Source organism: Malus domestica, chromosome 14 (assembly GCF_042453785.1).
Source record: "Malus domestica chromosome 14, GDT2T_hap1".
NCBI classification, from domain to species: domain Eukaryota; kingdom Viridiplantae; phylum Streptophyta; class Magnoliopsida; order Rosales; family Rosaceae; genus Malus; species Malus domestica.
The window spans coordinates 26,059,081-26,086,413 of record NC_091674.1 but is presented as its reverse complement, the minus strand read 5'-3'; the positions used below and the strand labels follow the sequence as shown (position 1 = coordinate 26,086,413).

General features: G+C 38.5%; 5 protein-coding genes and 1 long non-coding RNA gene across 8 annotated transcripts; 3 read left to right on the top strand and 3 right to left on the bottom strand.

Annotated features, from left to right (window-relative positions):
* Positions 1-2,167: 2,167 nt before the first annotated feature.
* On the bottom strand, positions 2,168-2,944 carry LOC108171110 (uncharacterized). The gene has a single exon (XM_017326787.2). It carries the CDS (start codon positions 2,942-2,944, stop codon positions 2,168-2,170), a length of 777 nt encoding a protein of 258 aa, XP_017182276.2.
* A 1,475-nt stretch (positions 2,945-4,419) lies between these two features.
* LOC103455196 (uncharacterized) lies at positions 4,420-6,046 on the top strand. The gene is made up of 3 exons (XM_029092285.2): positions 4,420-4,725; positions 5,313-5,398; positions 5,520-6,046. The coding sequence occupies exons 1-3, from the start codon at positions 4,701-4,703 to the stop codon at positions 5,775-5,777; spliced, it is 369 nt and encodes a 122-aa protein (XP_028948118.2). The 5' UTR covers positions 4,420-4,700; the 3' UTR covers positions 5,778-6,046.
* A 737-nt stretch (positions 6,047-6,783) lies between these two features.
* On the bottom strand, positions 6,784-9,871 carry LOC103455195 (SUPPRESSOR OF ABI3-5). 2 transcript variants are annotated; one of them, XM_008394781.4, is made up of 9 exons: positions 9,540-9,871; positions 9,290-9,383; positions 9,036-9,096; positions 8,836-8,948; positions 8,652-8,744; positions 8,204-8,476; positions 7,856-8,076; positions 7,308-7,517; positions 6,784-7,064 (listed from the first exon to the last, which is right to left on the bottom strand). In XM_008394781.4, exons 1-9 carry the CDS (start codon positions 9,735-9,737, stop codon positions 6,936-6,938), a joined length of 1,392 nt encoding a protein of 463 aa, XP_008393003.2. In that variant the 5' UTR covers positions 9,738-9,871; the 3' UTR covers positions 6,784-6,935. The 2 variants fall into 2 exon arrangements, with proteins under 2 accessions (XP_008393003.2, XP_008393002.2); XM_008394780.4 differs by having other exon boundaries at positions 8,652-8,750; positions 9,540-9,845.
* A 2,525-nt stretch (positions 9,872-12,396) lies between these two features.
* Positions 12,397-17,320, top strand: LOC103455302 (galactinol--sucrose galactosyltransferase-like). The gene is made up of 4 exons (XM_008394889.4): positions 12,397-13,659; positions 14,829-15,006; positions 15,679-16,043; positions 16,599-17,320. Exons 1-4 carry the CDS (start codon positions 12,454-12,456, stop codon positions 17,169-17,171), a joined length of 2,322 nt encoding a protein of 773 aa, XP_008393111.2. The 5' UTR covers positions 12,397-12,453; the 3' UTR covers positions 17,172-17,320.
* Positions 17,321-19,484: 2,164 nt separating this feature from the next.
* On the top strand, positions 19,485-22,736 carry LOC103455194 (transcriptional regulator DEF1-like). Its single transcript, XM_029092388.2, has 4 exons — positions 19,485-19,852; positions 20,175-20,456; positions 20,954-22,070; positions 22,276-22,736. The coding sequence occupies exons 1-3, from the start codon at positions 19,661-19,663 to the stop codon at positions 22,055-22,057; spliced, it is 1,578 nt and encodes a 525-aa protein (XP_028948221.1). The 5' UTR covers positions 19,485-19,660; the 3' UTR covers positions 22,058-22,070; positions 22,276-22,736.
* Positions 22,737-24,197: 1,461 nt separating this feature from the next.
* On the bottom strand, positions 24,198-27,333 carry LOC103415228 (uncharacterized). Of its 2 annotated transcripts, XR_011575410.1 has the most exons (4): positions 27,114-27,333; positions 26,933-27,020; positions 26,298-26,358; positions 24,198-25,571 (listed from the first exon to the last, which is right to left on the bottom strand). It is a non-coding gene; the product is annotated as an uncharacterized lncRNA (long non-coding RNA). The 2 variants fall into 2 exon arrangements; XR_526169.4 differs by lacking the exon at positions 24,198-25,571 and having other exon boundaries at positions 26,126-26,358.

Below are 27,333 nucleotides of genomic sequence, written 5' to 3'. Positions count from 1 at the left end.
TGTAGACAACATCATCCACATAGATTGAGACAATGAGTGTCTTGTTGTTGCTTTCTGTCTTGGTGTAGAGTGTAACTTCACTAGGACTTTTCTGAAATCCTTTCTTAGTGAAATAGGAATCAATCTCACTGTAAGCTTTTGAAGCTTGCTTTAGGCCATAGAGAGCCTTCTTTAGTTTGTACACCTTCTCTGGAAACTCTTGACTTGTGAAACCTTGAGGTTGTTCCACAAACACCTCCTACTCTAGCACTCAATTTAGAAATGCAGATTTGACATCCAATTGATGCAGCTTTCAACCCTTCTTGGTTGCTAGGGCTATCAAGGTCCTTATGGTGTCTAACCTTACTACTGGAGCAAATGTTTCATTGAAGTCTACACCAGGCTTCTATGAGTAGCCTTTAGCTATCAATTTGGCCTTGTTCTTCTGCACATAACCACCTAGGTTGAGCTTCACTTTGTAAACATATTTCACATCAATCACAGGCTTGTCACTTGGTTGATTTACAAGTTCCCAAATGTCATTTTTCTCAATCATTTCAAGTTCTTCCTTCATTGTTTTCTTCCAAGCTTTGTCTTTCTTAACTTATTCATATGTGTCTGGTTCCATTACACAGTATTTACAAGTAGCATAAATCTCATCCAAGCTTCTCAACCTCACTAGAGTTGAACTTGGAGTTGTTATCTGTGATTGACTCGGTTGTGGACTCATGCTTGCTTGCTGTGGAGTCCCTTGTATGTCCCCATTCTCTATGACTTTTTCTTTAACTGAGGTCTCCATAGGCTCTCTTGTTTGCCTTTTGTTGAGGTCAAGTTGTAGAGAAACACTGTCCTTCTCTTCTACCCTTGTTTCCCAGTTCCATGTAAAGTCTTCATCAAAGATAACATCCCTTGATAGGATTATCTTCTAAGTTGACAAATTGTAAACTCTATACCCTTTCTCACTGGTTTTATAACCCACAAAAACACCATTATTACTTGATTTCTCCAACTACTGCCTTAGTTGTTGAGGGATGTGGGTGTAGCACATTGAGCCAAACACTATCAGATGCTTCACAGAAGGCTTCCTTCCACTGAACACTTCAAATGATGTCTTTTTATCCAGTGCTTTAGTAGGGCATCTATTCAATAGGTACACTGAGGTGTTCACAACTTTACCCCCAAATGTATAGGGCATGTTCTTCTCATGCATCATAGACTTAGCTATTTCGACTATTGTCCTATTCTTCCTTTCTACAATCCTATTTTGTTGTGGTTAATATGCCACAGTAAGTTGCTTCTCCAACCCCACATTTTCACATAATGCATTGAACTCATGTGAAGTGTACTTGCCTCCCCTATCACTTCTTAATCTTTTGATTTGATATCCACTTTGTAATTCCACCATTGCCTTGAACTTCTTGAATATTGTGAATACCTCAGACTTGAACCTCATGAAATACACCCAACATATCCATGTGTGGTCATCAATGAAGGTTAGGAAATACCTATTTCCACTAATTGTTGTTGTTTGCATTGGTCCACACACATCCATGTGAATCAATTCGAGTGGCTTTGTTGCTCTCCAAGCCTTTCCAGCTTCAAATGGATCTTTGTGATGCTTGCCAAATACACACCCTTCACAGGTTTCATTGCATTGATCCATCTTTGGTATACCTTGCACCATTTCATACTTTTGTAGATTTTGTAGGCTTGTCATGTTTAAATGACCAAGCCTCTTGTGCCATAGCTTCATAGAACCTGTCACACTTGCTTTTCTTGCCATTTCCTCTAGGTACTTCAACATAAGTGAGAAGCTTCTGTTTTTCATTTCCACTCTAGTCATTAGGTTTGATAGGGACCTATCATCATAGATCTCAACCACAGTTCCCCCAAAGAGTAGGAAATAGCCATGATTTATCATTTGATCCATACTAAGTAGATTCTCATCCAATCCAAGCACTAGCATCACCTCCCTTATGCATATTTTTCATTTCTTGGTGTTAATGACCAGAGTTCCTCTTCTAATGGCTTTGACAATGTTTACATCTCCCATTTTCACTTTTCCAGTGAAGTTTGTGTCAATATCAATAAGTAATGACTCATGTGCAGTTATGTGATTGCTGCAGCCATTGTCAATGTACCACACCTCATCTTGCTTGGTTCTTGGACCTTCATTTGAGTAGCTGCCTTAGGTAGGTCTAGAGTTTTGATACCCATTTCCTTCATATTTCTTGATCTTGCCCTTCCACTGTGGTTTTTGTTTGCTTGCACTAGCTTGACTACTAGATCCAACATTGAGTGATTGAAAAGCTTTCTCAGGTGCAAAATCAGCATGTCTCTCAAGCATTTGGTCAAAAGCTCTTAAAGATGTCATCACATCTTGCACACTAAGAGTTTCAGTGTCTTTGGTTTCTTCAATGACACTCACTATTGAATCATAGGGTTTAGTCAAACTAATCAACATTTTCTGGACAATTCTTTCATTAGGCAATTCCTCACCATATGTTTTCATCTTGTTTACAATATCAAACAGCCTAGTAAAGTAGTCTTTTAACAACTCATTCTCCCTCATTCTTGTATACTCGAAATCTCTTCTAAGGGATTGAAGTTTTACTTTTCTGACTTTGGTGTCTCCTCTGTACTCTTGTTGTAAAACTTCCCAAGCTCCATTTGCACTCTCTTCATTTGCTATCCTTAGGAAAATGGTGTTTGAGACAGCACCTTGGATGATTCCAAGTGCTCTAGCATCCTCTATCCGGTTCTGCTTCAGTGTTTTGAGTTGTGTTTCTGTGAGGTCTTCCTCTAGAGCATCGACCTCCATCTCAGGTAGTTCATACCCGTATTGAACCATATCCCATAGATCATAGGACTTGAAAATGGTTGTCATTCGTATTCTCCAAAAGTCGTAGTTCTCCCCATCAAAGATTGGAGCTTTTAGCTCACTGCTACGGCTGGATCCCTTCATTTGCAGGGTTGTTTGTTGGTTGTTGTTGTTGAGGACACTTCATAGGTGCTCCCAAAGATCTCAACTTGCACAGATTACGCCCAGAAAGTTGTAAGATCATAAACTAGGCTCTGAGGCCATATAAAGTTTGTTTGTTTTTTGGTGTTTTTGGTTGTTTTGTTTGGATTAGTTTCTTAGGGTTAAAAATGGCAGAGAAGGAGATGACTTTTTGGAGTGTATTTTAGGGCTTCAAGGCTGTGCAAAATGCAGCAGCATTGATTTCATTAAGTTAGGGAAATTGTAGTAGGGTATGGTGCATTGCCATGACCCATACTTGTTTTAAAGAGTGATTGACAAGAAACCTAAACAACTATTTTAGCCTCACTACTCCATATTAAATCCTAGCCCTTCATTTTGGGTTTTAAGTGATATAATCTGAAGTGTACACTTGTCACTCACACACTCACACATATATTTAAACAAAAACTAGCCGTTGGAGGCTTTAACCCTTCATTTCTTCTTTCTTCTTCGATGCAGATAGCAGCCATGCTCGGGAGCTCCTTGCTGTCTTCGATCCCTCGACTCCAGGAAGTGTTTAGCTTCCAACAATGAGGCTGGTAAACTTTATGGAAGTGGAAGGTAACTGTTTTATGCTATATATATATATTTGGGAGCAGCCTCTCCATAAATGGGGGTAAGGCTAGCCGACATTCACCTCTCCCAGACCCTGCGTAAAGCGGGAGCCTTGTGCACTGGGTACGACGATATATATATATATATATATATATATATATGTTAAATTAGCTTGTTATTTTATTACAAATTTAGTTTTGACTATAACAACAAACACACAACCAAACTTCTTGCCGTCCACCATATTAGGTCTTCACCCAATCTTCTTTTTATTATATGAGGGCTCAAGCTGCTTTAAACGAGGAAATACATCCTTATATACCACCTAGTCTAGTTTTGCTGTCAAGGACTAACTTCCTATAGAAATTAATTCTCATTTGTTGAGTCATCTCAACAAAATTTTCCTCTCTTTTTGCTATCCCAAACCAATATGCAACACTATTTAGAATAGTCTCAATACTATCCCTCTTCATGTCCAGTTCATCCTTAACTATCAAATTAATACTATCCCTAATCAAATCCAATTCATCCTTTAACTATCAAATTGAGTATGTTAGCCAGACAATGCACGTGAAAAAATATTCTCCATTCAACACAAGTGTACTAATACAGGCGCCCCACTTATTGGCGTTTAGGATTCTCATCGCCGAACCGACTTAGTAGGATAAAACTTGGTTGTTGTTGTATCATGTTTTCTAAGTGCAGATGCATACTTTGTAGCAGATTCTATAATTGCAAGCACTGCTGCTTCTGATAGAGGTCCAATTTTAATGCGTGGCCCTGGATACCAAGGTATTGCTTCTTTTTTTCTTTTTCTTTTTTTCGTTTTGCCAAGGATTGTCTAGTTGTGTGTGGTCACTACGGACTTTTGTTATAGTACCCGCGAACTTACGGTGTCTCCCCTCCTCCTCCCCGTCAATCTCCTTATTATGTGGATCATCCCGTGAATAGGGCTCCTGCCCGTTTCTCCGTGGATGAGTTTAACAAGGAAGCGGATGCCAAACTGCATCTTGTCAGAGTTGTTGTTGCTTTGGAGCAACCCAGGTGGGGTTATTTCCATCAATTACTAACTTTGGAGGTAGTTGACGAGGATGTTGCCAAAATTTACGATGCAGATGTTAAAACCAAATTCGGCAGCAGCGATATGAGGCTGGTATCCTTTCGGGAAGGTAACTGTTTTATGCTATATATGTTAATTAGCTTGTTAATTTATCAGTACAAATTTAGTTTTGACTATAACAACAAACACACGACCAAACTTCTTGCTGTCCACCATATTAGGTCTTCACCCAATCTTCTTTACTTGGAACATTTTTATGAGGGCTCAAGCTGCTTTAAACGAGGAGATATGTCCTTATATACCACCTAGTCTAGTTTTGCAGTCAAGGACTAACTTCCTAATTTTCTCATTTGTTATTTTAACAGATTTTTCCTCTCTTTTTGCTATCCCAAACCAATATTGCAACACCATTCAGAATAGTCTCAATACTATCCCTATTTATGTCCAGTTTATCCTTAACTATCAAATTAATACTATTTCTATTCATATCCAATTCATCCTTAACAATCAATTTAAGTATGCGAGCAAAACAACGCATATGAAATAATTCTCCATTCAACACAAGTGATGAATCAATAAAGCCAACCCACTTACTGGCCTTCTAGGGTTCATATGGCCGAACTCACTTAGTGGGATAAGAACTGGTTGTTGTTGTTGTATTATGTTTTCTAAGAGCAGATGCATACTTTGTAGCAGATTCTACAATTGCAAGTACCGCTGCTTCTGATATAGGTTCAACTTTAATGTGTGACCCTGATTATCTGTTGGCCCGCGCTATCGAGGTATTGCTTTTTTTTCTTTTCTTTCTTTTTTTTCTTTTTTTTTTTCTTTTTTTTTTTTTTTTTTTTTTGCCAAGGATTGTCTAATTGTGTGTGGTTGTAACACTACGGACTTGTGTTATAGAAACTGCCAACTTACGGCTTCTTATTCCCTCGTCCCCGTCCTTCTCCATATCCTGTGGATCATCACCTGATCATGGCTCCTGCCCGTTTCGCCGTGGATGAGATTAACAAGGAAAAGAATGCCAACCTGCATCTTGTGAGAGTTGTTGCTGCTTTTGACCGGCGCTCATTTGAATATTTCGATTGGAGGTGCTTGATGAGGGCATGGCCAAAATTTACGGAGCAGAAGTTAAAAGAAAATCCGGCAGCAGCGATATGAGGCTGGTAGTTTTCTATGAGGTCGGCAATCCTTCTTGATCCTCTCTTTCTTTCCAATTTTTAGTAGGGGCCACTCTCGTGTCTTTGCAGTCTTCAGGTGATGGTACAGTGTTAGGCCTTTGAAGCTTATATTTTTTGTTAGGTGTGCATCTCTCTCGATTGAGGAATCGTACCTTTTTCTAAACTTCAAGTAGGGTTTTTATTTATTTGGTACTAAAAATTATGTGTATGTGTATCTTTGCTTTGATTATATAATGAATTGAATGGTGAGTCTGGGTGTTTGCATGATTATAGTAAACAAATGATTTTTGTTTATGCCTAATGCAAATGGATATTGATGATGAGGATTACGATACTAACGGGCGAAACTTTAAATTTTAAAAAAGAATTGCGAACGACTGTTAAAGGATGAAACAGATGACCGATTAGCATATTTGATTAGAATTGAGTGATCCATTGGCATAAGGGGTTGGATTTGAACAACCATTGATTTAACAGGTGAGATAGAAATCGACGCAAACTCAAAAAACCGATTGAAATTGAACCAAACTCGTAAAACCGACCCATTTACCGGAGATGGCTGAAAAGTAAGCATAATAGTCTCAGTTCAAACTCGAAGCACTAATACTGAACAAATATTGAAGATCACGTTTAAAAAGAGCTGTCACTTAATGTCTTCAAGTAGTGGATAATAATGAAACTATCTCCTAGTGCTAAGGTAAAATGAGTTATTTTTTTAGAAGCTGTTATTGACACTCTAATTTGATAAAACCGTAACGAAAAGTTCATCAATGAACGTGTAGAATGACCTTGCAATCACGTTTAAAAAGAGCTGTCACTCATAATGTCCTCAAGCACTGGATAATAATGAAACTATCTCTTAGTGCTAATGTAATATGAGTTATATTTCTAGGAGCTGTTATTGGCACTCTAATTTGATAAAAGCGTAACGAAAAGTTCGTCAATGAACGTGTAGAATGGCCTTGCAATGCTTAACTACACAGACATTTTCGATGCCAAGATATGTACATGCAAATAAATGGTCCTTTGTCACAAATGCACCAAGAAACAGCACAGTTCTTCGTTGATTGGAATTGAAAAGCTGTGTTATCTAAGCAACCGTCGGAAGCCAACAAAAGACATTCATAATTTAGTAAATTTACAAGGCCCTGCTGTCGTGGTGCGTAAATCTTCTTCCCTGAGGCCACCCTAATCCAGCACTACCAATGTTGCCGTGTGCCTGAATAGGTTCCGCCAATCCATTTGTAGTTTTGCCAAGCGTTTCTCCCTGCGCACATTCGAATCGGAGGGGCAAAAGATGAGCAAGGCTTAAAAACGGCAATGAACAAAGTAAATGGCGAACAAACATGGCTATCACCGAATTAAGACACCGAGCGAACCAGGAGATACGTTGCTATACGAGTTTAAAACAAGTAAACGGGTCTTGTATTCACTGGACAGCTCTATGCCATTTCTAAGCTTATATCCATAATTTAATGGGCAGCTCTATACCATTAAGAAATTCAAATACCTCTTTCCAGCCCATGCTTTCTAGAATTTTTCTCGCATAACTGCCCTCTCCAAATGACATGTTCAAGGCCTCTGCCGCGGCTTCCTCCGTAGAGACATCTGGTAGATCACTATCACCAACTATTGAATTCTTTTGTCCTGGACCCACTCCGAAACCACCGTGCAAGGCTCTTCTATCAGCAGCTCTATCCTTATATGCATAGCTCTCATGCTGTCAAATTGACGGGAGACAAATTATCAGGGACATGCAGATTCATATAGACGAGAATAGGCAAATGAGGATTAAATCACTCAGCCCAAACTCGTTAACAGTTTGACAGACTCAGGTATGAGCCTCTTGCACCTGACTAGTAATTACTTGACAAACAAGGATACGAGCGATAGTCTAAAACCATCTTCCTTGAAGTTGAAAGTTATCTATTGACGTAATGGGACTGCTTATGTAGCATTGCTTATGTCAAAGGAAAAACTTCAAAGCTCTACGTGGACTAATTAAAAAATGATATTTAACAAGGGTAAAATTTCAGCAATTGAACATGCATAAGTTACCTTTTCGTATGTTTGGCCACACAACAGAGATGAATCTTTGCTAACTGCCGCTCCATCTAAAGTTTCTGATTCACAGTTTACACTGGATTTAGAGCTGGGGAGAATTTGTTTGTTGACTGATAATTCAGGGAAGCCCCAATCTTTTGTTGGATTTGAAGAATCATAAGTTGGCAAGGAAGATAGGTATCGTCTACTGGGACTCCGCAATTTATAGATTTGTCCTGAAAGAATCACAAGAAGGTCGTTGCAAGTAACAATCAAATTTTGCAATTGGTAACTGAAAAAAGCAGGCAGAACACAGCACAAAACAAAATACAAGTAGGTCTTATGTTAGAGGAAAATGCAAACCTGTTATAACTCGTACCAGATCAAGATGTACTTCACATATTGGAGCAGTTTTTAGACGGCCACCACCAGAAGGCATAGAAGGATGAAGCTTAGCAGACTGTCTCATTAATCTCCCAACAAGCCTCGCTTCCTGACCTTTTCCATCCTTTCTGGGCTTTGTGATCATTTCCCAGTCCCATAAACTCACAAGGGAAGACTCTGGGATAGACACTTCTTCAGATTGAATGACCTGACCATACTGTGCTCGCCAGTTCTCTTCATCCCATGAAGCACCTGTGCCAGATATGCTTATATGTTTCAATATTGTTGGGGTATGATCGCTTACGTATATTTATATAGTAGTGAAAGGCAGACAGACCAAAAGTCCTACAGATTACCTACTTGCTACTTATTGAAATGAAAGTGGATATCAAGTCATCAGAAACGAGCCGCAACATTGTTGCAATACCTTCATCAGAGACGTTTTCTTTTGACTTAATTGCAGCATCAAGGTCCTCGGGAGTCAATTCACGTTCATTGAGCTCCTGACTATCACTGTTCCCTGCAACTACACCAAACAAAACCATTTAAATCCTGCTCCAACCACAGCAATCTTCTATAAAAAAAAATGGATAGCAGAATTCAGGACAAACCGTCTGCTCGCAACTCAACATCTGTTTCAGGAAACAATGTCATATCATCAGCAGCATTGGGTTTTAAATTGGAATAACCCGTCAAGAAAAGATCAATAAGCGTATCTTCCAACCTATAAAAAAGAATAAAACACGAGTTAGGAAAACATTTAACCAATCAATCAAACTAAGAAGGGAGAGCAACACGAGAGCAACAATACCATTCCGAGGCAGGAGGGGGAATTCCGGGTACATCACTGCTACTACGGCAATCTGTATCCCCTGTTTACAAAACAACTAGTTCACTGCCCCAAACCAAAGATCAACATTACATGTCCAAAAGACTAAAAGTCTAAAACTTTGAATATGCTCCAATAGTAGTAAATCAATATATATTTATATATATAAATTCATACACACACGCATATATATACACGCACAAAAACAGAAAGCAATAGGAATTGCAATGGCACACCTGCAACTTCATTGGGTTCCTGCGGAACAGTTTGTATGCGTGGATTTTCATGTGAAAATTGATATTCTTGATTGGGATTTTCCAAATTACCATCCTGAAAATAATTTTCCAACCAAACTACAAATCACTCCACCTAATACCAGACAGATAGAAGAAGAAACAAAAATCATAAATTTAAAAAACACCAATAACAAGTTCAAAAATTTCAATCAGCCCAAGATTTAAAAGAGCGGAAAGCGAAAGAGGGTACCTGGGGAGAGGGAAGAAGGACGTAATTTCCATCTTCGAACTTGTAGTAAAGGCCATCTCGGGTGCTGTAGTACCAGCCGGCTGTTGGGTCGTGGTAAAATCCACTGCCGGCATGGAAATAGAGCTGAGAGCTTTCCTCCCAAACAAAGGAGTTGTGGGCGTCTTGCGGGTCGGATTCTGAGGGACTCGGACTCGCCATTTGATTTGTTCTATACGTGCATGTTTCGAGAGCAGCAGAGACCCGTCGGAGCGGCCTAGGTGGGTTTCTACGACGGTGTGCTCGCACGAACTGCCTGCCAAAGGCGGGTAAGATGATGAATTTGGGCTCAAGTTGGGCCATTTTGACTATAACTGGGCCAGCCTTAAGCCCTTTAAACTTTTTTCTTTTCTGATAGGAGAATAGTTATTGTTTTTTAATACAATACTATTTACTTATGGTCTAGTGATATTCATCCACACTTATAAGTTAAATATCTTAAGATCAATTCTTGTTAAAGGCGAATTTGAATCATATTATTGTAAGTCAATTGTGAGGCTTATTCCACCTCCCATCTTCTTAGTGTAGATAATATTATTTGTTAAAAAAATACAAGCGGCATTTAATAGGTACTAACCTATACTCAAAAAGAGTAGAAAATTGTGATCTGAGACACAATGGATTAAGAAGGAGTATATTAATCACCAAGGCTATGTTCAGAATACTGGTAGACTCGGATTTGTTTAGAAGTACTTTTAAAAGAATTAAAATTATTTTTAGTGTAATATTTTCAAAATTTAGAAAGTATTTAAAATACTTCCTTTAAGAAGTTTTTTCTTCTTCAGATTTTACTTGTATTTTAGTAGAATTAGCTATAAAAACGTTTTCAACAGAAACCCTTTTAACTATTTTATTAACACTTCTTTAACGAGCCCCGCAATCTACTAGTATTTTAAAAGAGTAATGTTAAAGAGACTAAATTTGTAGATAAAATTTTGAAAACTAAAGGACATGAAAATTGATTATTAGTTTATTACTTACAAACTGGTAAATGTGTTTATTCTTATTGATAACCTATCATTTAGTTTGTAAATTTATCTTCTAAATTTGATCTCTCTGGTATTATCGGTTATAAAAATAGCCAAATCATGACAATGTGCTGAGGTGTTAAGCAACGCTGTGGGCGGTGGGCTTTTGGACGTGGGAGTGTGTGGAGAAGCTATTGGAATGCCATGTGTAGGCTGATGTGTCTGTGTGGCATTAGCTCGTGTTTACCATGCATGGATAAAGTCGTTGAAATTTTGAGAGCAACATCTTTGTCACACACGTGTCTTCATCGAGCTAGCAGACAATAGACACTACGTACCACTTTGTCTACTTAATTTGTTCCATCATGTGTTGGATTACATGTGGTAGTTAATTTGGAGCAAACTCCTTCCAAAATTTTATAGCGCTCGAGTATTGGATAATTCGAACTATATAATTATAGGTAGCTTAAAAAGGAAAAATGTAAGGAGTAATCAGAATTTAATGCCCGTATTATGTGGTTATTAGGATTGAAATTGAAGGGTTCTGGGTGAGAAAATGATAGAAGGGTTGTAGCATGAGTTGCAAATACTTGCATATTATGTGGCATAAGTTGGAGGGTTCTCGGTTGGTCGATACCATTTTTTAAGGGAGATGAGCTTATTCTTCCACTCACGAATAAGGTATCTTATGTAGAAACTTCATAATTAAAACTGCTTAATCTCTTAATCTTCATGAAGATCATCTATACATAAAATTATTCACATTGGTGATAGTTAGTCATCCAAATATATTGACCCACATCTTTTGTATATTTAATACATTTGGATAGCTAAACGATCACCAATTAAAATGACTTTTTGTAAGGATGAAAGAGATTGAAGCACCAGGGCCTTATAGAGAAATTGCCTTGAAGCTTAGCTTAAACCTTTCATGTCTGTATCGTCTCACTGAGCAGAAATACAATCATTTTAATATCAGAGCCTTGAGCTAGATGCAAGGGATGTGGGACATGAGTCACACGACTTAGAGTCTTGCAATGCGAGTAAGCGGATCCAAGGTGTCAGGAGATCCCTATGGTCTGGTTCACCTTCCCTCTTTCTCTGACATCGCCGGCTCAATATGGTTCATTCCTAGGCTATGCTCTTTCTCTCACTTTCTTCGACGAAGTTAAGGAGTCACCTTAACGCCCTAGTATCTTCAAATAAAGATTAAGAGATTGAACGATTCCAACTATGAAAACTATATGTTGAATATACGTTATCTACAACTAGAAGAATGAGTTCATCCACAAAGGCGTGAATGTAAGCGTATGTTGAATGTTTATAGATAGGTGGCTTTTTATATAAAAATCATGAGTAAGGGCTCTATCTAAAGAAGCTTAAAATTTTAGTGACCACCACCAATATCATTGATACTGTCTTTAATTTAACCATTTCTTATTAAGTGTATATCACAAAAGTATCAGTGTTATTCCAATTTAACTATTTCTTATTAAGTGTATATCACAAAAGTATCAGTGTTAGCATCACATACATAAATTGTATAAGAGAATAATTGTATTCCTCTTGAGAGAATGCACATATTCGTCCACTGTTACTACGTGTGGCGTTTTATATATATCGCAAAAAAAAAAAAAAAAAATCTGTGGATATTAGAAGAGGAATTCCATGTATATTTTATAAGATATTATATTCACCCAATGTGCCTATGTCATTCCTCCCCTTATAGTTACGAGTGTTATAACCAAGCTATCATAATCTCTTTACAAAACATCTCTCTTTATAATCCTCCCCCTACTACTTCTATCGCCAACCTACCGCAATCACTCTCAATCTTCATCTCCAACCTTTTTGTTTTGGTCAATCCGACCTTATCGATTTCAGAGAAAAAACAAGCTAGCTAGCTTTCCATGGCTTCAAGCATAACTAAGATTAACGTAGCCCTTGTGAATGACACGTCACCACTCCCAATTACTCTCAAAGGATCCAACCTTCTCGCTAATGGCCACCCAATCCTCACTGAAGTCCCTCTCAACATCACAGCTACCCTGTCACCTTTTAACAAGACCCCCTCCGGCTGCTTCCTTGGCTTCGACGCCGACGAGCCCAGGAGCCGCCACGTGGTCCACATCGGAAAACTCACTGAGATCAAGTTCATGAGCATATTCCGGTTCAAGGTCTGGTGGGCCACCCGATGTACCGGAACCACCGGAAACGACTTGGAGCACGAGACCCAGATGATGCTCTTGGACAAAAACGACTCCGGGCTCCCTTACGTTGTGATTCTTCCACTTCTGGAAGGACCCTTCAGAGCCTCTCTCCAACCGAGTCATGCAAACGATGACTACGTGGACATTTGCATGGAAAGCGGCTCGACACGTGTCAGCGCATCGAGCTTCAGGAGCTGCTTGTACATGCAAGTTGGCGGTGATGACCCGTATAGCTTGGTCAAGGAGGCAATGAAGGTGGTGAGGGCCCACTTGGGGAAGTTCAAGCTCCTAGAGGAAAAAACTGTACCAAAAATAGTGGACAAGTTTGGGTGGTGTACGTGGGATGCATTCTATCTTATGGTGCACCCCAGAGGGGTGTGGGAAGGTGTGAAGGGCCTGGTGGAGGGTGGGTGCCCTCCAGGACTGGTCCTCATTGATGACGGGTGGCAATCAATCAGTCTTGACGAGGACTCAGTGGAGGGCCAAGAAGGCATGGCCAGGATATCAGCTGGGGAACAAATGCCATGCAGGCTGATTAGTTTTAAAGAGAATTATAAATTTAAGGACTATGAGGGGGCGTCTGGCAAGGGCTTGGGTGGCTTTGTAAAGGATTTGAAGGAGGAATTTGGGAGTGTGGAGCATGTGTATGTGTGGCATGCGCTTTGTGGGTATTGGGGTGGGATTAGGCCTGGGATTAATAGTCCAGGGATGCCCGAAGAGTGCAGGATGGTTAGTCCTAAGTTGTCTCCGGGATTGCGGAGGACAATGGAGGACCCGGCGGTGGAGAAGATTGTGAGGAATGGAGTTGGGTTGGTTCTGCCGGAGGTGGCCCACAAGTTATATGAGGGGATTCACTCTCATCTTCAGTCGGTGGGGATTGATGGTGTCAAGGTTGATGTCATAAACGTAAGCTCTCTTTTGTTGTTTACATACTATTTTATTAATTACGGTATTGTTATTTGCCTCTTGCAACTCTTTTTTTAAACTTTATTATTACTAAAGGGAGGGTGAGTGTAAACTATTACAATAATATAAGAAAGATGGAGTTTCAAATCAGGCACTCATGGATGGAAACCAACGTCCTATCCACTAGGACACAAGGGATTATACTTTTGAACACGCATGGACGGAAACTATTACAATAATTTATTTCCTCTATAACTTAATTACTACAATAATTTAAGAAAGATGGAGTTTCGAATCAAGCAATCATAGGCGGAAACCAACATCCTATCCACTAGGGCATCAGTGACTATATTTTTTAACACGCATGGGGGGAACCATTACAATAATTTATTGCCTCTATAACTTAATTACTTGGACACGAGTCACATGCCTTACTTAATAGTGTTTGATATTGTCATGCGACATTTTATGAGTTTATCGACACCAATTAACCTAGTTTACATCGTCATTACTATATGATGTTGAATTTCTATCCTCCGCAAATCAAGATGAACTTAGAGACAACATTAGTAGAAAACATGGCCTTTTTCACAGTTACCTAACCATTAGAGAGTATATCGGTATTTTCTCACGTTTATTTATGACTGTTGGTACTTTCTCAAATTTATTGTCTTGTCACCAAGTTTATGATAGTTGGTGACGGAAAATGATCCTTTCTCTGGGATCCTATGATCGCGATCGTTCATTGTACATTGTGCGGTTAGAAATCATTTCAAAACTTAAAATTTAAAATTAAATATAAATAGTACCTAACGAAAACTGATTTCTAACCGCTTCATTGTCAGTTTTCGTTAGGTACTCTTTTTGTCACTAACAAAAAGAGTCACTATATACCCTAGGTGTCACTAACTCTACATTGACTAAATGGTGACTAATGGTACTAGTTACTATTAGCAAAGGTGACTATTGGGGATCAATAGTCACAAATAAAGGTGTATAAGTGGTCAACAGTCCATTATTACTAACGGGTCACTAGTGCACCATTTGTAGTGCCCAAAAAAACATCATCATTGGAAATGTCAGATTGCAAAGATGAATTTGTATATCAGATTGGGAAGTTATATCGTGAGATTTAATTTCTAGTTGAAGCATTTCATACCATGGTGCAGTTGCTTGAGATGTTATCCGAGGATTTTGGCGGTCAGGTTGAGCTGGCTAAAGCATATTACAAGGCACTGACTGCTTCTGTGAGGAAGCATTTCAATGGCAATGGAGTGATTGCTAGCATGCAGCACAGCAATGACTTTATGTACCTCGGAACGGAGGCCATAGCCCTTGGACTTGTTGGTACGTAGATTCTTTATATTCCAAGCAGGTATTCTGCACTCTGAATTTTATTTGAGGTTTGTGCTGATTTATATCCCGAACTTGTAAGTTGTCAATTTTCATTGTGAACTTCTATTTTAGTCCATTATTCTTTTGAATTTTTATAAATAACCAATTATCTTTTCCCGTTGTTAGAGTTTACACTTCCGTCTAAATGTTGTCACGTGGACAAATTGTGAGCCACTCAAGAGGGTGAAAACATCATTTTGCCGCTCTTAACTATTCGTTGCTATACTATGGCCAATATCAAACCTGTACAAAGAAGAATTGGGTTCACGTGAGGGGTTTTAGTGAGGTGAAAGTCTTATTTAACCTCAATGGAGGAAGAATGGTGATCGTGTTCAACCTCAATGGAGGAAGAATGGTGATCATGCGGCAAAACACGTGTCTAATTTAGATGGAATTTTGGATGTAATCTTGATTGAATAAAAAAATAGAGAGATAATTGACTATTTGTAAAATTTCAAGATTGTAATTAGCTGAAATAAAAGTTGAGAGTGAAAATTAATGGAGTGGTACAAGTTAAGAGAATAAATTGAAAATAATTTTTGCGAAGAATCTGCATTTTCTCATCAGTTTTTTGCAGGTCTAATTAATTTCTTAACGTCTACACGACATTATTTATTTGTATAGGAGATGATTTCTGTTCTGAGACGATGGAGCAAGCAGGTGGGACATATTGGTTGCAAGGGTGTCACGTGGTGAACTGTGCCTACAATAGCCTTTGGATAGGCAACATCATACAGCCAGATTGGGACATGTTTCAATCGACACACCCGTGCGCTGAGTTCCATGCTGCATCAAGAGCCATATCTGGAGGACCAATCTACATTAGTGACTCTGTTGGAAAGCACAACTTCAAGCTTCTTAAGAACCTGGTGTTGCCAGATGGGTCCGTACTGCGATGCCAACACTATGCCCTTCCTTCTAGGGATTGCCTCTTTGAAGACCCTGTGCATGATGGGAAAACAATGCTCAAGATATGGAACCTCAACAAAGTAAGAAACCCTCTTAAAATACGGGAAGTCATTTCGCCGCAGTACTTTTTTTTTGTTTTTTTTTTCATTTTAACATATATACTTGTGTTATTTTTTTAAAGAACAGAAATAAACATCGGTGCTTGAACAGAAAAAATAAATGTTTTAAAACTTATTTCCTTGAGAGAAGCTAGAGTCGGTCATACGACTAGTGAGTACTTGCGTAACTCGCAATTGTTTATGGTTGTAAGTCTTGTACTTGTGTGACTTACATCTGTTATAGGTTGTTAGTATTGTGACCACTGACACTGGCTTTTCTCCTTTCGAAATGTAGTAATGTTTCGAAAGCTAACTAGCATTATAACCCTAGGGAAATGAAATTCACAAACCCCTCTGAACACCTACGTTATTAATTTATGTTCCTTGATCATTCTTTGATTTATTCAATCCAAATGCTAGAGATTGAGAGGAATGTAAAGGGGAAGAAAATGAGTGGCGAAATTCATTTCCTTAGCCTAAATGCTTGACCCTTCTTAGTTATGTGCCAACTCAATGTTTTCCTGCATGTATTTACAGTACACTGGAGTTTTAGGTGCTTTTAATTGTCAAGGCGGAGGATGGTGCTCTAAATCCAGGCGTAACAAAATTGCCCCCGACTGCTCAAAGTCTGTGACCTGTTTGGCTAGCCCCAAAGATGTCGAATGGAATCAAGGGAAGAATCCAATTTCAATCAAAGGAGTGAACACATTTGCTGTGTACATGTTCCAGCAAAACAAGCTGAAGCTCTTGCAGCCATCAGAGAAGATAGAGATTTCACTCGACCCTTTTACTTTTGAGCTCCTCACCGTTTCGCCGGTGAGGGTCTTGCCGAAGAAACTGATCCAATTTTCTCCGATTGGATTGGTCAACATGCTTAACACTGGCGGTGCAATTGAGTCAGTAGAATTTGAGGAAGACGAAGATTCCCTTAGTTTGGTGAGAATTGGAGTGAAGGGTTGTGGAGAAATGAGAATGTTTGCTTCAGAAAAGCCAATTGCTTGTAAGATCGATGGGGAGGGAGTGAAGTTTCATTACGTTGATAAGATGGTCAAAGTCCAGGTGCCATGGCTTAGTTCTTCAAGGTCAACTTTAGTTGAGTACCTGTTTTGAGCGAATAGGAAAAAATTGATTTTGCTATTTGCAATTTCAATCTGTAATTCAAATGTGTTTTCTTTTCACCAAACAATCTGATATGTTAGATTGGTAATGTAACTCTGGATTTTATATGAGTAATGTGTTTTAAATTTACGCTAATATAACATGTTCAATATGTTATATTTGATAGTTTGTAAAACAATTAACATAGCGAAAAAAATAATAATTATAATTGCTAAACTACATGTTTTAACAATAGGATGTTTTGTATCTCTTGAAAATATTTTCAATATTTCTTACGGCGGCAAATCCCTCCTCTTGGTCAACAGAATAATATCAATGTCTTTCTTTCAGTTGGTTGACAAAAAAAACATCAATGTCTTTCTTCGGTCGTGAAGATGTTCATTTTCCCTTTTCGAAGCTTTAAAATTGACAAAAAAGCATTAATATCTTCCTTCGATCGTGAAGATGTTCATTTTTCCTTTTCGAAGCTTTAGAATTGATATCAATGTACGTTCCAATTAAGAGATTCACCAGCCAGTAGAGAATAAGCCAATAAGCCAATGTTGTAGTGTAGTAGCAAACTTCAAGAAAATCAATTTCAAAATGAGATCCGATTTTACTAGCCCTCCAACATTGGAAGAGGATTCTCTCTGGATCCATTTTGTGGATTCCTATGTATCCTCACATTCTAGTCGTTCATCGTACATCTTACGACTAGTTTTTGTAAAAAACTATTTATATTTACTTTTAAATAAAAAAAATCAAATGATTTCTGACCGCACGATACATAACGAATGGCTAAAGATGTGGGGATCCCTAAAATTCCCACAAATTGAATCCGAAAGTCATCCAATTCCTCCAACCTTAGCTGCATGTTCAAATCACTATATATAATGTCTCATTGGAAACACCGAGGCAACGTACCTTTCTTCACCAATGAGTTCTTGAAAAGCTGTAATTGACGTGGCACACCCACCTCTATTTTGAAAACAGTGTCACAAGTGTACAAGATGTCCATAAAGAATGAAATAAACCTACAGAGTCTATTGAAATTGAAAGGGTTACAAAAATAACTTAGAATGATAGATCTTAATATTTTTTTTTTAGTTTTTTCTAATATCTTAATCTAAATAAAGGAGGAGTAGTGAGATTTTCTTATGTCTCATGCTATACTATTGTTTAAAAGTAGGTTTTTTTTTTCTTGTCAAAAGAAACAATTGATAACAAACCATGATTATCCATCAATTTCGAAATTATTTAAAAGCAATTAAACTACTAACGTTTAATATTCATATTCAACGATTGATTAGCTCGATAGAATGTACGAAAAAAAAATGGTTTTGCCCTTGAAAATTAGAAAATGATATTTTATGTAGGACTTCCTAAAATATTCATTTCTATATCACTTCATAAATTTTCCATTTTCAATTTTCATGAAAGAACCATGAAATTTTACAAGTGTGGGTGGTTGTTTCTTTCTTTGCTTGGTGCTATATTTTTCTTCATCCATTTGCACACAAAGAAAATAACTAACGACCATATGGGCAAAAAAATAGTAAACACATTGTCAAGTATGTTTATAAAAAAATTAAAATAGATTTGCAAGTCGCGGTATAAAAAAATTGGAAGAAAATTAAAAAAATTAATTAATAAAAGGCATAAGACGAACAACTAAGATAACACCAAGATGTTAAGCATGTGTTGTATGTTATCACAAAAAGTTTAGTTGCATTTAGGATTAGAACAATTTTTGTTTTCTTAAAAAAAGGGGACAACTGGTGGTAAGCCACGATTATCCACCTCTCTTGGGTCCGAAGAGGTTACATGGAATTTTACCCTACTCATGACCAAACAGACTCATCAACTCAGAGCATTGAATCCAGAACATTCCACATAAAATTAGAACAATTTAATATAAGTTATAATTTGCGTTGTTAAATTTCTAATGTTGAGACTCTATTCTCCAAATGCAAGCACTTCATCTCACTTGTAACAATCAATGCTCTAATTACCTGAATTTCAAGCCCGCCATAATTAACTAAACTTTTAGTGGAATTTTGAACATATTTTTCCAATTATTTTTGTGTTTAAATGTCGTATTCTACACTAATCAACATTAAAACAAAGAGAAGTGTTTGAAACAAAATGTAATAGGTTGACAAAAAAATTGCTAACCGCTATGACAATCCACCACTTGCTCACAATTCTTTACGGAAAATTAAAAAAAAAAGGGACATCAACCTTCACTATTGGGCTTTTTCCCAAAAAAGAAAAAAAACCCTTTACTATTTGGGCTTTTACCCACCCCCAATCCAACCCAAAAAGAAAAGGGAATCATCAAGAACAGTGGAGGAATCGGCCTCTGCGGCTCCGCTTCAAACGCTGGTAAATTTTCCGTCGGCAGCTCCGTCGCGCCGCTAACCCCAACACAATCAGCTGTTTGGAAGCTCAGAAAACATGACGGAAAGCACCGGAAAATCGCAGAGAAAAATCCGAGCACAATGAAGACGACGGAGTTTATGGACAAGCAGATCATGGAACTCTCTCGATCCCACTCCGACGATTTCTATCAGCTTTCGTACCCTCAACAATTCGATAACGACGACAAGGACGACGACGACTTCGTTTCCAGCTTTCAGTTCCGCCCCGGACGACGTGTCGTCTCGCAGGAGCCGCGCATTTCCGCTCTCGAGGTATATGCATTTCAAGTTTCAGCTAAAGCTTGAATCTTTCTGTAGGTAACTTGGAAATTTTGAATTTTAACTGGAATTAGTTGTTCTTAGTTAAATTATTTGTGGGTTTTGGATAGAATTAATTAGTTTAATTTTGTATTAATTAATCAAGTTAAATTCAGTTCAATGTGAAATTGTACATTGATGCAATTTTAAATTCTGTTCCATATAAAAATTGCAATTTGAAGTGAGATGTGGTTGAATTTTGTAAGTTTTATGTTTCTTCGTGTTCGTGATTGTTGTGGAGTTTCAAGTGAGTGCTTGCTTCTGTTATGAATCACAGCGTGGCAGTTCTGTGGACCGCCTCAACCTTGCAAAATCTGGAAGCAAGGATGTTGACAGGGCTTCCGAGGATTCGGCATTGATTTCGGTGATAGAGCGAAAGATGGACGAGCATTTTGGCAATCTGTTGCACGGGGTGGAGGGTCTCAGTGCGCGAATTTCTCAGCTGGAGACTCGATTACGCCGGCTGGAGAATTCTGTTGGCGACTTGAAGGATTCTACTGAAATCAACCATGGGAAGGCTGATGGGAAACTGAGGCAACTAGAGAATATGCTAAGAGAGGTATTGTGAAATTATCCGTTTGGTCGTTTATCCGGTCGGTTAGGTTGCATTGTTGTTTGAGTCAAGTTTAGCGGATGGATAACTTGGGTGGTACAAATTGGATCCTGGGGGCACAGAATTGATATTGATGGCAAATTTATTACGTCGAAGATCGAATTTAGCAGGTCCATCCATAGCCAGATAATGGAAATTATCTGATTTAAATGTGTGCATGTGATAAGTCGACTTCGGTAACACGAGGCACAAAGTACTTAAGTGACCATGATTGTATTTACTGGAGCACCAACTTTGACAATAGTGTTCAAGTAGTCGTCGAATTTTTTGTTTTTAACTGTGAGATGTTAATGATTAAATTCATGTTGAAGGCGGTAGGAACTAGGTTTAATTCTTGTTGCAAGTGATAAACAAAAAAACGAAGAAAGTAGTGTGCAGGAGATTCCGTAATATCTGCCAACAGCTTCTTGACATGGTTTGTGTTGCTTTTAAATAAACTGCAGGTTGACAGTGGTATGCAGGATTTGAGAGATAAACAAGAGATAACAGAGGCTCAGTTGGAGCTTGCAAAGCTTCAAATGTTAAAGGGTTACCAGCAATCCGAAAACCAAACGAACAATGTACAAACAGTTTCAGCTCCAGGAGTACTGTCCTCGGCGCCTCGGCAAAGCTACCAACCGCATTCAGTTCAGGCTCCCACCCAACAAGTTCCTTCGCTTCCTACTGATGATCCCCAAACTCTACCCCATCAGAATTTTCCACCGGCACAGGTCCCCACCCAGTCACCTCAGAATCAAATCCCCTCTATTCAATATGCGGATTCTAAGTACTCACCACCTGTGCAAAATCCACAACCCACACCTGAGATGTACTACAGCTTTCAAGTACAGCAGTCGCAACCGCCGCGCACTGCACCGTATCATCTTTCTCCTCCAGCACCACATCCTTCACTAACCTCACAATTACAGCAGCTGCCTCAACAGCAGCCTCCTTTCAATGCTGTTGACCCACAAGCCCAGTTTTCTTTGGTTCATAATCCCGGAGAAACCTCCATGCCATCTCAAAGATATCCTCCAAGCTTCCACAACACCTCTAATGCACCTGGCATGGCTCTCCCAACCCAACAACAGCAATATGCGGGTTCCATTCAGTATACACATGATCAAACCGCAAGCAATCAGTACCCAGAGTTTTCCCCTGGCCATATGCAGCCAGTTCAACATTCATATTTTGATGATTTTCGTTCCCACAGTGGATCTCAGTCGCACAACAGCAGTCCAAACATGAAACACTCGCAAGTCTTGCCAGCCTCATTAGACCGTTCTGGTGGAAGCAGCTTTTCGAAACTGCCAACTGCCAAGGTATTGCCGCACGCAATACCCATGGCTGCTAGTGTGGATAAGGAATCGAGTTCCAGTGGGACTGGAAACAGAATACCAATTGATAATGTCATTGATAAGGTTGTAGCGATGGGATTCCGAAGGGACATGGTCAGAGCAACGGTGAGGAAAATGACTGAGAATGGGCAGTCGGTGGACGTCAATCTTGTGCTGGATAAGCTGATGAACAATGGAGAACAGCCTCAAAGTGGTGGATTTGGCCGGTAATACGTGGTTGCCGGTAATACTTTGCCTTATGATTTATGAGTGTGATATTCAACTGTATGCTTTTGTCTCAATTCTTTATTCTTCTTAATCTGCTGTTTTACTATGTTACCTCCATTTTTCTTTTATTCTCTCCTTTTTTCTTAATGTAAATACTAAATAGCATGTAAATATGAAATGGTTGGTGACATTGAAATTTGTTATGTGTTGTATTTGTGAAGGTAAATTTCACCAAACGTTTGCTTGGCTGTTTTGTAATGGATTTTTCATGAGGAAATCATTCAAACTTGGATTGATTTCGGCTGATTGAGTTGAATTACGAATGTTACTATCAATACGTAAGCATCCAACTCAAAATCAATTGACCAAGTGACCGGATGACTGCGGGTGGAAGGACCCAAAACCAATTGGTTTTTCAAGGACACGCATGGAGCCTGTATCCTGGTGTTTTTGAGCATCTGTTGTGTAGCTTGGGGTGATGCAAATGGACCTGAACTGGAAAGGAACACTTTGAAGCAATGAGAGGACGGACAACTGAGTTTTTTTAATTCACAAAGCTGTGCAGACTTTAGGGGCGTGCTAGTTGCTGCAGCGTCATAATTTATTCTTATTGAATAGAAAAATTCACTTGTCACAGGTTCATGTAACCTCTCTCTCGTTACGTAATGCTGTTACACTACTCTTTTTTTTTTTTTTTTTTTTTTTTTTTAGTACAGTTATATTTTTACATTAAGGGGAGGGGGAGTTCGGCGGAGTCACACAATGGGCAGCCTAATTTGGTATCGAATTAGTCATCCACGAGATTCAAACCTAAGATCTCTCACTTCTAAGTAAAGAGAAATATCATCAGATCGTAGTACTGAGTGCTATTACACTTCTACTCTTAAGCATCCGTTTTCGTAATTTACTCTCTTACGTGAGTCATGTGATAAGAAAGAGTAAAAGAGGAGACTTTTTCATGTAAAATTTTTCTCCTGATTAAGAATTAAAAGTCTCGATTGGTTTATCATATTTATTCTTTAAAAGAAATTCAATTTCCACTAATATAATTCAATGATACAACAAAAGCCATGAACATAACATCATGGAAAGCATTTTCTGTCACGCACCTTAAATTCTTATTGATTATAAAGTCATTTTTCCTCTATTGGGAAGAAGGACCATGTCCTTTATTGCTAGAAAAAGGAGAGGTTTTCATGGCTAGAAAAATAGGACCACAATTTGCTTGGGGTGGGTGGGAGAGGAAGAAAGATAGTGATCAGAGACTTGAAGGCCTTGAGGGTGAGTCTGCTCATGTGAACTAGGAAGGAGGGTTTTGTTTTCAATCTTTCATTCCCCTTGGGAAGAGGAGGAGATTTCTTATTAGATTAGATTACAATGACTAGAATGAGTTCCATTGGATCTCCTTTGGACCTAGAGATTTGGACTGTTCAAGAGAGAGACATAGAGATTTAGGTCCGTTCAAATTTGAGTTTTTGTGAAGTAGGTCATTGAGATGAGCTAATAAGAACCGTAAAGTTGAATTGAGTAGTCTAAATCTCTCGATCAGAATGGATTTCAATCCAAAATTTATGAGCTCTAAGTAGCCTAAATAATAATGGTCCCAAAATTTACAGGCACAAAAGGGATTCTCTTATTTATTTTTTCAACTATTATTGATGGTGCTGATTTTGTGGACCTATGAAATAAGCCAATAGGTGATAGAGTATAGGAATGTATGTGTCTCGTCCCTTTCCATCTCTATTTTTTTTTTTCCAAAACCAACAAATATAATTTGTTTCATCTACCACCACCACCACTCTTAAGTTTTAATGCCTTATATATTCTTTTTAAGGTATTTAATAAGGATGTTTTGGGATTCAAGGACTTTAAGGTAAAAAAATTGGTGTGGTTGTGTAACCTAAACATGTTTTTTAATAGGTTGTCTTGTCACACCGCTATTTGGTATGGATGTTGATGATGAAGTGGAGGAAGAAGAGAGAGTTGTTTGGGTGCGAGTAGCATAAGGTCGGGTGTGTGGAAATCATCGGCTCCGCCGCCATTCAGAGAGGGCGGCAACCACCCTCAAGAACACCCAGCACGGCCTCTCTAAGAGCAGAGCCTCATTCTTAAACTGATGAGCCTTTGGTATAGATGAAAATAAGGTGATGCGTCATGAATTTTGGATATAATATTCATAAATAAATTCACATGATACAATGTAAGTGGATTGATAATATCACGTGGCAATATGATAATCACACTAAATAAATACTTCTATTGTGACCCACAAATCTTTAGAGAGAATTGCATAAACATATCTATACTATCCAAACTCGTGGCAATATGACAATCACACTATCCAAACTCGTGTTTTAGTGTGAATGTACCATCTCCATTACTTATCAATTAAATATTTAGTCAAAATATATATCATTTGCAATGCACGTGAACTCTTAAGAACTCGATTGACTAAAGCTCGTGAGATGCATCTTTTGCTTCTTCAAAGACGAGTTGTAGTCAACAAAATTCTTACTCCAAGTCATTTAAGGGTCTTGGACAGGTAAAGATACACATGAAAAATATTCTCACCTGCGCAACACATAATGACACTTGATGAATTCCTAACGGGGATTGACAGAGATGATACATCCACACTAAATTCAAGAGTTATTGTAGTAACTTGGCAATACTTTAGTTTATCTGAAAAACATTGAACTCATCACATAAAATGTCAGTATCTTTATCAATTTTTCAGATACCAGCATCTTTCGTTGGCCAAAGTGGTAAAGATTTGCACTTTATTTCAAGGGAGAAAAGACCCACGAAAGCTTGCTTGCATAAACTTTGTGGATGCAAGTGGTGCCACACCCACAGTGCCATCTCCAGCAGATCTTAACTAAATAGTAAGGATGCATGTGCTCCCAGTACGTTACTTAAAACGACAACTGCTTAATTTAGTCCAGGTTTTTTAGCTAAAATGATTTTTTGACATTGACATAACTTCTCATTTTAGTCTCTGACATTGAAAATTGATAGAAGTAGTCCATGAGTTTATCATCGTAAATCATTTTGATCATTTCGTAAAAAATTTGTCAATATTCTCGTTAAATTGTCAAGTGAACGACCACGTGACCACTTTTTTGTCTAACCAACATCTCCACTTGACGAAGATATTGATAGATTTTTCAGGCAAAGATTAAAATGATTTACGGTGTACTAATTCAGAGACCGCTTCTATCGATTTTTGACACAACCCAACTCGGAATGTCCACATGGACTCCGAATCGAGTTGTGCTAGCCGACACCATAAAGGTGACGAAGCCATAAAGTGTAGTGATATGAAAAATGTGAATAAATCTAAACCTAAAAATGCCTAAATATAAAAGTGCGCTTGTAAGCGGGAATGAACCCATTTCACACATGATGTCAGAGCATAAGTAAAGTACAGTAGAGGTAGGATGAGAATTATACCATCGAAGGTAATCTTCTAAACCAAGATTTGTCAGGAATCCTCGTCGACACGCAAACATTGCCACTACATGGAGGGGCGAAAAATAAATGTGAATGGGCCTAAAAATAAAGTTTTGTAAAAACCTTTTCGAAAACATAATAACCCCTCGTCGTAAAACAAGTATAGTTTCCAAAATAGTACATACTTTGTATAGTATGAAAATATTTACCGTAGCATGCAATATCTCAAGAATTCAATACGTCACAAAATTCGTAAATAAGCATATAACTTCTAGTAATCACAATATCTCGTAGAAATAAACATATCATATCGAGTGCTCAACGACACATGCTGACACACGAGTTCATGCAGAGGTATTCTAACATGAACAAGACTTGGTGTAATAATGATTTACGCTCTAGTACTACAATCACGTGAAGACTGGTGCTATGCGCATCACATACGAGTCTCAATTGCCTATAGCAATCTAGGACATGACTTGCACCTACAATGGATCCAAAGTGAGTGTATGGTGCGATGTGAACATACAATTGAAGGCTAGCCCTGGCCCAGGCGAGTACTAACACCAGTGTAGCACACGATGAGCAGATAACGTAAATATAGTCATGCCACAATAATTCGAGTCAACATAATATTATTCATAGCCGTCAATCTAATTAAGGTCATCCCGTAGGATTTATAATGATTTCCTAATTCTCATCATTACGACATTTCGTATAAATGTTAATTTCATTACCCATCACCTAGAAAATTCGTTATATATATATATATAAGAAAAGACCCACTCACAGATACTTGTAAGTCGTAGTCGTTCAGACGAGTAGATACGGATTGCTGATGCTAATCGTACCTAAGCATAATAGAGACTTATTAGTAAAACTCAATTAAAACATTTGAATTTGGAGAAATATATGACGAATTTGGAATCAGTGTGTCGAAATACACTAAGAAGGGTCCCCGGCAAATTTTGTAAAAAGTTAACGAAAAAGTCAACAGTCAACCTAAAAAGTCAACTTAAACACCCCAGCGGTCAACTATGTTAAAACTTCAGAATTTCACTAAATGGATGTGAAAAATGGACTCGGGGCGTCAAAATTAGCCTATGAGGGTTTCCGATAAAATTTCGAAAAAGTCAACACGAGGAATATTCTAAGAATATTTTAGAGAATATTCTGAGCCCATTTTTGAAATGGGCTGGGCTGGAACAACAGGCCAAATGTTTGGGCTTAAGCCCTTTTTTTTCGTGTACTAGGTCGGGTAAACCTGTTTGGACTCGCGGGTTGTTGGACCCAACGAAGGAGAAAGCTAGAAACTGGGAATTTTTGCCAGGAAACTTCTCCGGCTCCGTTTAGTTTCAAAACTCAACTAAAACTAGCATATGATATATGAAATTGAAGCTTAAGATGAGAGGAAGAGAAATATACCAGCACGAGGTCCTGTTGTGGCCGAAAAATGGCTTAATGCCGTCGGGTTTATCGCCGAAAACTGGGGAAGTTCTTCCCATATGTGGTTCTGCATTCAAAGATCACTAACATCCGTACAAAAACACTAGGAACGTATAGTAAAACACGATCCACGAAGATTTGGGTGGCTTTCAAAACTTACCAACGTCGGAGACACCATGAACTCACTGGGTTCTCCTCGGTGTTCATGTGCAGCGAGCACAAAGGGGGAAAGAACATCGAGAGTTTAGGATCAGGAGGAAAAAGGGAAGTGCGAGGTGTGGTGGTGGTCGTTGGTGGTGGTGAGGTTCGCCGGAGTGTCGACGACATGCAATTGTGTTGGTGCACACGGAGGAGATATGGGGGACGTGAGAGTAGAGAGG

Excerpts from the sequence above, each read along its gene's own strand:
- LOC108171110 (XM_017326787.2), bottom strand. The coding sequence starts at position 2,944 with ATGAAGGGATCCAGCCGTAGCAGTGAGCTAAAAGCTCCAATCTTTGAT.
- LOC103455196 (XM_029092285.2), top strand. The coding sequence starts at position 4,701 with ATGAGGCTGGTATCCTTTCGGGAAG. Across the intron at positions 4,726-5,312 it reads GCTGGTATCCTTTCGGGAAG|ATTCTACAATTGCAAGTACC; the intron begins GTAACTGTTTTA and ends ACTTTGTAGCAG. Across the intron at positions 5,399-5,519 it reads TGTTGGCCCGCGCTATCGAG|AAACTGCCAACTTACGGCTT; the intron begins GTATTGCTTTTT and ends CTTGTGTTATAG.
- LOC103455195 (XM_008394780.4), bottom strand. The coding sequence starts at position 9,737 with ATGGCGAGTCCGAGTCCCTCAGAATCCGACCCGCAAGACGCCCACAAC. Across the intron at positions 7,518-7,855 it reads GTGGCCAAACATACGAAAAG|CATGAGAGCTATGCATATAA; the intron begins GTAACTTATGCA and ends TCAATTTGACAG. Across the intron at positions 7,065-7,307 it reads AAAGCATGGGCTGGAAAGAG|GGAGAAACGCTTGGCAAAAC; the intron begins GTATTTGAATTT and ends GAATGTGCGCAG.
- LOC103455302 (XM_008394889.4), top strand. The coding sequence starts at position 12,454 with ATGGCTTCAAGCATAACTAAGATTAACGTAGCCCTTGTGAATGACACG. Across the intron at positions 13,660-14,828 it reads TCAAGGTTGATGTCATAAAC|TTGCTTGAGATGTTATCCGA; the intron begins GTAAGCTCTCTT and ends ACCATGGTGCAG. Across the intron at positions 16,044-16,598 it reads AGATATGGAACCTCAACAAA|TACACTGGAGTTTTAGGTGC; the intron begins GTAAGAAACCCT and ends ATGTATTTACAG.
- LOC103455194 (XM_029092388.2), top strand. The coding sequence starts at position 19,661 with ATGAAGACGACGGAGTTTATGGACAAGCAGATCATGGAACTCTCTCGA. Across the intron at positions 19,853-20,174 it reads CGCGCATTTCCGCTCTCGAG|CGTGGCAGTTCTGTGGACCG; the intron begins GTATATGCATTT and ends TATGAATCACAG. Across the intron at positions 20,457-20,953 it reads TAGAGAATATGCTAAGAGAG|GTTGACAGTGGTATGCAGGA; the intron begins GTATTGTGAAAT and ends AATAAACTGCAG.